The sequence below is a fragment of the Scatophagus argus genome, chromosome 15 (genome assembly GCF_020382885.2).
Source record: "Scatophagus argus isolate fScaArg1 chromosome 15, fScaArg1.pri, whole genome shotgun sequence".
NCBI lineage: Eukaryota > Metazoa > Chordata > Actinopteri > Scatophagidae > Scatophagus > Scatophagus argus.
The window spans coordinates 8,990,909-8,998,306 of record NC_058507.1 but is presented as its reverse complement, the minus strand read 5'-3'; the positions used below and the strand labels follow the sequence as shown (position 1 = coordinate 8,998,306).

Genomic DNA, 7,398 nt, shown 5'->3' with positions numbered 1-7,398 from the left:
CATAGTTTTATACACAGAGCCTGATGTCTACGGCTATACATGTCTAACACCTATCAACTGCTAACTGCTCATTATTTCCATTTAATATACGTTTTTTGAAAATAATGAAAAATAACGTCCACAAATTGTTTGGTCAATCGTTAAAAAATCAAGCATATTCTTTTCATGATCAAAACAAGACCTGCTGTACAGTCTACAGCCATGGTAGCACCTCTGAGAGCATGTACTTGGACACAGTGGAGCTGATTTTGCTGATATGCTGATTTTTAACAGGTATATTGTTTTCTGTGTTCACCGTCTTTGTTTAGCGTGTCATCATGCTAACATTTACTAACACAAAACACAAGTGTTGGACAAATGGTGGCCATGTTCACATTCACAGTTTATTCTGTTTTCTGTGTCCTGTTTTATTGTTGTATTCCCTTGTCCTGTCTTGTTGTCCACTTAGTGTCTTCGCTTATTTTCCCGCCACTTTTATTATAACTTCCAGGATGCTCCGCACTGATTGGCTTCACCTGCTCATCACCCTACTAAAGATTTACGTTCTCAGTGGGAAGCATGAATTCATTCTAAGCAAGAAAATTTTTTAAGCTGGAAACATGACCCTCTTATTATGTAACAATGAGCCCGGCAATTTATAAAATATTTTTAAAAAGACAGTTAAAAAAAAACCCAAACACATTCATGAAAATGTGCCTAGAGGTAGGTCACTGATTCCTCCCCCATGAAGATACAAACAGGAAATCCTCATTCTTGTCTGACTAGGCTCTCACACAATGAGCTATTAATATCTTTGAGCCGTTAGCCTGAAGTGAAATCACAAGGTTCTGACCTCGACCTGACAATGTCAATCACACTTGTATCTGGAACACTATTTTCTGCAATAATTTATGCAGTATACAGAATTTCACTCAGCTCTACAGTGTTTCACCACCTTTTTAGTTAATTATTTTGATTTTGTGCACCACATCTTGACTGCCATCACATTTCACAAATAGATTGTATGGTCAGGAGGAGGTTGTTTTAGACATGACTAGTTCCAGTAGAAAAAGTCCCCAGAGAAAATTCCGTGAACTCACAGTTGAAGAACTTCTATTGTCTGGATTAGCAACAAAAATAGTCAAAAATAAAAAGGAAAATAAAAGTCACAGTTCGAGAAAACAAAACAAATATACAAAAGTGCTCAGGTTTAGCATGAACTCTTCTGCTTAGAACTGCCAGAGCTCTACCAGAGACGTAACTCTTTATGCGGGCAAGAGCTGATAGTGAGAAGCTCTAATATTTGAGCTTAGTGACGTGCTGCAGTGAAGTCCAACAGCACAGCTCCAACTAGTTTCCTGCCATCCATATGTATCAACCGTTGATCATATGTACTAATACAGCGCTAGCAGAGTGTCCTGGTTTATGAGCACGCTGTGCTGATGTAAGCAGACTATTTTCCTAAAATAGTTTTAGCATTTTTCTAAAAAAAATATCTTCCTAATTAGCTTGTTCAGCAAGGTTAGAATATCTACAATGTGAGCAAATAAAACCTACTTTTCCACATTCGGGCAAAGTTTTGATTTTACTCTTTCCAAAAGTCTGGAGAAGTAACACTGATTTTCAACTATTACAGATATGAAACACTGCATTGGAAAGCATAAGTGTCTGTCCAGTTTATCTATGTTTCACGTAAAAGAAATGGCAACATCTCCCCAACCTTGTCCTCATCAAAAGGTAAACATGGTTTAGCCCATATAATATTGTAAACCGTGTTGCAAGATAGATCAGCAGCATCTAACTGCATACAAGATCTCAATCTGTCTGCTTTGTTAAGAAAAAAGTTACTGAGCTAATTATCATATGGCCTGCTGAATTACTGACCTGCACATTTGACATATTTTTTCAAATTTGGAGTAAAACACAAATTGTTTTGTTTGGCACATGTAACAAAAAAATCTGTCAGCATTATGACTATTGTTGTCGAGGGCAGTGAGTATGGCTGCCATTAGTTGCAGAATACGGCGACATTTCAGAAAACGATATACAACAAATAAAAAATGGCGATGACACTTATATTCACTGCGCGGATGATGTCATTAAATGTCCCTGCCGATGAAGATGTATATTCATCATCAGATTTAACCTGTTGGGTGTGCGTGTCCATCTTCCCCTCTGAGCTCAGCACTACTGCTCTCTCCAACGCTTTGTCCACTTTGGGAATCAGTTTGTCACTGAAGTCCCACAGTCGTTTGTCTTCAATGAGCTGCCCCAGCCGCAACCATGGCTGCATAGAGGCACGGACATGAATTATTCGACAAATCTCCAGTGGAACTTTGTAACGTTCTCCAAAATTCATGAGCGGCTCGTGCACTGAAGTCTGTTCCACCATCCTGTGATGCACAAAGACATGTTCAGTTGCTATGACATTCACGACAAATTGGGAATTTCATCCATTTGAGTAAGTTGTGACTAGTCAATCAAGTGTGTCTGAACTGGAATTAAGTATGATGAATGATGTGGTCATCCATGGCTTCGCAATTTCCCATTTTTAACTTGTACTATGTTTTACGAAAAAGACTTGTAGCCAAATGTATTATGTGTTGAACCAAAGCACAAGTGTTGGTCCTGAGTGTGTTTGACACATTCAGCTTACCTTGGCTGAATTATCATCTTGTACCGGTGGTATTCATTTCTTAGAGGCTCCTCCTTGTAGATGTGCTCCAGAATATTAACTCCAGGCACCCCGTTCCACTGAGGAAGATGAAATTTCCCATTTGGCTCAAACTGCTCCTTGCGGAAGACATGGTTCTCAATGAGGAACACCCCTGTCTGCAGAAAGAGAAACAGCATGAAAGTGTTAAATATGATCCTTAAGGTTTGATACTGACGCAATATTTGCCTTTCTCAAATACATACCAAAGATAACCTACATTTGGATGCTGCTGTTGGAGTGTTTCCATGAGGACTTTTAGGTTGTTGTGGTGGTACGGCATTATAATCTCATCAATATCATTCAACAGGACGTATCGGGAGCGGTCCATGGATCTGTAAATGCACTCATTAAGCGTGGTTAGCTGACCAAAGTAGTGCACGTCCCCCCCACTCTGTGAGAAGAGCCAGCCACGAGATGGATTCAGATGCTTGTCGATTGGCCAAGGAACCATCTCCACAAAGCCCTCCTGGCTGTAGCCCTGCAGCAGGCGCTCGAGGTCTGGGCCACAGCTGGTGTTATAGATCACCACTCTGTCCACACCCAGCAACCTGAGGCAAGGTGAAGCAAGGGTTAAAAGAATGGGTCACTCAAATTACAAAAAACAAATTTTGTCAATCAGCTGCAGTGGTGTTTAAACATGTAGACAGCTCAGTAGATGTCTGTGCCATTTCTGCCTCCATTCCAATAAAATGGTGACAAATTTTTGTTTGTGACACTCAAAGCAGAAGCAAATTGTATTTAAACAAGAAATAACATTTTTTTGGCCCCCTGTTAGCAGTGGAAGCAATCTGAAAACATAGTACAAAGTTCACTTTCCTTTTAGCTCTTTTTTAGGTCTCCATCATCTCCTGAGTGAAATATTTGACTCTTTAGCAGTTAAATTCTCCACTGTGATCACAAGCTAATTGCTAACTTTGAAGGTCAGCTGTCTGGTAACAGTGGTCCAGCAGAGAGTAGTCTTTAGTCATTATTTGTTTTCATCTACTGATAAACTATGCTAGCAAATAAATGTGGACAACAGCAGCTAAGAAAATCCGTGCTAGGTAATCAGGATAATCAGGACACTGAAGCAAATGGGAAGCATGGAAATTTTTATGGTTCTGCAGTGTAGATAGCAAAAAACTACCAACAAAGTAAGATTGTCTGACGACAGCAAAATTCTGAGGACTCAACTGCTAACACCCAAGACTCATCACCTCGACACCCAAATGAGGAAGAAGCAAGAGGAAGTCAAGACTTTTACTGCAGGGTAAGACACACAAACTTAAGAAGAAGAAAAACTTAAGTTTTTCAGAGTTTCAGAAAGAATTTAACTAATAATGTGCTGACCTGTACATCTCCAGGGTCTGTGCAACCTGAAGCACATTGTTGTATTCTCCAAACAGAGTGGACACACAAACTGTGAAGTCAAACTGCAACTTCTTCTCCTCGTTCCCCTTCTGGTTTCTTATGGGAAGCCAAGTTTGGTTAAATACCTCCACTCTGTCTTGCTGAGTCTGAAGACTAACATGTGTAGCCTTGCAGTTTTGAGGAATTGGACACATGACATCCGTCGTGGTGAAGGGAAAACCAAAGTTGTCTGTGTGTTGTAAAATTATTGTTCGAGTTGTAGTTGATAAATGGCCTGAACAGCAGAAAACACAGTAAAGAGGTTGGATGGAGTCTCTCCTAAATATTCCAATGATGCGAATGTCAAAGCCCTTCACTCTCTGGTCCATGAAGGCTGACACCAGTAAGTGCTTGGTATTGCTGAGGGGGGTGATGGTGTCATCAGAGATCCTGAAGGGGCATGTTTTTGGAGCCGGGCGGGGCTGTGGGATGGACCTGACTGTCCTGGGTGTGCTCAGAGTGTAGAAGAGGATTAAGATGATGAGGATGAGGGAGATGAACATGCATTGTAATACTTTTGCCATGTCAGTCCAGCCAGAGACATGATAGATTCCCAACCTGAGGCAGAATTAAAAATCACAGTTAGAGAGAGTCCATAATCCATTTGATAAAATTTTACTTCTGGGAGCTGCAGTTGTTGAATACCAGAATAAAACATTAAAATAATACCAACCTTTTGGAAAGACAGATCAAATACTATGCAAAAACACACTGTGGGACAGAGGCTAGTAAAACACAGATGGAACCTCATGGTAATATGGATACAGATGTGTTTGTGTATATGAATTGTGTACGTGCACATACTGCATATGTTACTGCATATTGTCATGTGTTTTACGAAGTGGCAAATCTCGTTTCATCCTTGCTTGTGAACGAATGAGCCTTTCAAAGATGCCCCTTTCATTATCAGTGATGATACTATCACCTACCTGTGAACCTGTTTACCTGTGGAATGCTCCATACAGGTGTTTTTGAGCAGTACACAACTTTTGCCTGAAATTCCATACTTTATAGCCAAGTATTTTGAATACATTTTCATGGTGACTAAATGCACTCTTGTTAACCTAAAAGAAATTCAAATAAACAAACAATTCAGTGTGTTTGCTGGATGTCTCTCTGTGTGTGTGTGCTGCTCTGCAATCAGTTCTGGTTTTGTGAGCAGTAGTATTAAAATGAAAGGTGTACAACAATTTCAAATATTAGCATATAGAACCTTTAATAATTCCATTCCTGTAACACCAAGAGGAACAGCTGCGCATCATTCAGGTCTATATCATATTTATAAATGTATATGCGAAACAAAAGCAGGAGGAAGCTTAGCAGAATTAGCACAACAGATGCAGGTAAGTAAAATGTATTTTTGGATTAGTGTAAATGAACAAATTGCCTTTCAACTTTAATGTTTTGTGACTGATGGGTTAGTAGACCCTGATATAAAACACCAACAATGAATCTATGCATTAATATAAAATTATCTCTTGGTAGGATTGGTGCCAAGCAAACAGTGTACAGTTGTTGTATTTTTAGAGTTTTTTTTGTCTTTAAAAGAGTGTTTAATGTGTTTAAAATTGTAGGGTATTAACAAGTCACATTCCAAAAAAAGTTGCAACGCTGTGTAACATTTAAATGAACAGGAATGCAATCATTTACGATTTTGGGACAGGAACCTGGCAAAAGACACAGCTGTTTGGAGCTTCCCACAGGTTAGCAGGTTACTTGTTAACTTGCAAGTGTTAGAAGTCACTGTGCAGAGCTCTGTCTGTTGAGTACACACCTCTGATTGACAGGTAACACACAGGTACGCATGGGCAGCACGTTCATTCTGATCTTGTCTAGTGCCAGCCAGGTGCGGTTTGCACTTAGCAGCCACGTTGAAGAGTTAGGCTTACAGCAGGGTGGAAATGAAGTCTTTTCTCCGGGTTTCTGGAGACTTGGATTATGTCAGATGAGCTGTATGGAGCCTGTTCCCCAAAGCTCCAAAAGCGTTTTGTTGACAAAGAAACTTCACCTCACTTTCCATCGGGATGGAAGTGAGGAGATAACGGCTGACTTTTCATATTTGGGTTGATGTCTGTCCCCCAAAAGAAACCTCAAACCCTCTCCAAGTTCACCTCCTGTGTCCTCTCTGCCACGACCGCAATGATCATGACAAGTCACGACCAGGTAGCGATCCAGATGACCCCAGATGGGGGTTTAATGAATAAGAAAAACATCCTTGACTCATAATTTAACAACTAGACAGTCAGAACTACATATTGCTTCATCCTTTTAAAAAAAAGGTAATAAAATGAAATATCAAGTGAAATAAAAACTCGCCGCCTCTGCCCACCCTTGAATGGCCAGGAAGCGGTTTGATGCTAGAGTATCCTGCATGAAGTTACTTCCTATGACCAGGAAATAGAATAAAAAAAACCAAACTTTACTAGAAGCAGCCTTCCTGAGCTCTCATTCCCAACGTGACGTGATTTATACCACTGGTAAACAAAACAAAATTTGCTGTTATTTCCATATGTCTCGTGTTGACATGTTGTCATGAAGACTGCCTATCAAACGAGCGCCCTGTGGACGGTGTAGGACTGCCATACGGGACACAGCCAGGTATTTTTCGTGCTGTAACACTTTGGGGTTGTCACTGGAAAGACATCAAAGCGGCTGATAAAGCTGCTAGACCTTCTCGTCCGCTCGCTTCGGGCCGTTTCAACGTAAATGCGGATGTACTAACTTCTTCAGGCGCGGAAATGCTTCACCTCAGTATCTTAAGGTGTAATCAGGACTGGCTTCAGGGTGAAATCAGTGATTGCTGGCATATTACAGCCCTTAGGATGAAAAAATTAAATAGTGTAACTTACAAAAACCTGTCGGGAATCCTTTTCTCCGTCTTTTGTGGAGGTTCTGACTGAGGAGGGCAACTATAAGAGCGCGTTCATGTGAGGATTCATTTTCCGTTATGTCTGTTTCCTCTCAGCCTTCAGTGCTGACTGTGCTTAGCAGGGAGTTTCCATCTGTCTCAGGGGTGGAGCAAAGCAGCAAACTTAAGCTTTCAGAGAAGTGGAGAATCATAACGCAACATTATATGGTGAAGTGACGCTGGAAAATCGTCCAGAAAACTCACAAATGAATAGCCAGTCATAGAAAACCTGTGATCTAAGACATTACAATCACTTTGTATTAGATGTCATCCGCGATAACTGAGCCCTGAAGTCATCAGAAGCTCACCTGAGTGTAAGGCATCTCTCGTGGGAGTTTTGTATGCATTTTGTCACCAGGTCAAGTTATGGTTTTACTCCTGTCAAGCCAACATGTGCTCTCCAACA

General features: G+C 40.6%; 1 protein-coding gene across 1 annotated transcript; it reads right to left on the bottom strand.

The window, feature by feature from the left end:
• Positions 1-361: 361 nt before the first annotated feature.
• LOC124072014 lies at positions 362-7,082 on the bottom strand. Its single transcript, XM_046413139.1, has 5 exons — positions 6,934-7,082; positions 4,025-4,642; positions 2,913-3,243; positions 2,636-2,811; positions 362-2,372 (listed from the first exon to the last, which is right to left on the bottom strand). Exons 2-5 carry the CDS (start codon positions 4,606-4,608, stop codon positions 2,012-2,014), a joined length of 1,452 nt encoding a protein of 483 aa, XP_046269095.1. The 5' UTR covers positions 4,609-4,642; positions 6,934-7,082; the 3' UTR covers positions 362-2,011.
• Between the last annotated feature and the right edge of the window lie 316 nt (positions 7,083-7,398).

Coding starts and splice junctions, on each gene's coding strand:
- LOC124072014 (XM_046413139.1), bottom strand. CDS start 4,608: ATGGCAAAAGTATTACAATGCATGTTCATCTCCCTCATCCTCATCATC. Junction 2,812..2,912: donor TCCAACAGCAGCATCCAAAT/GTAGGTTATCTT, acceptor CTCTTTCTGCAG/ACAGGGGTGTTCCTCATTGA. Junction 2,373..2,635: donor AAGATGATAATTCAGCCAAG/GTAAGCTGAATG, acceptor TGTGCATCACAG/GATGGTGGAACAGACTTCAG.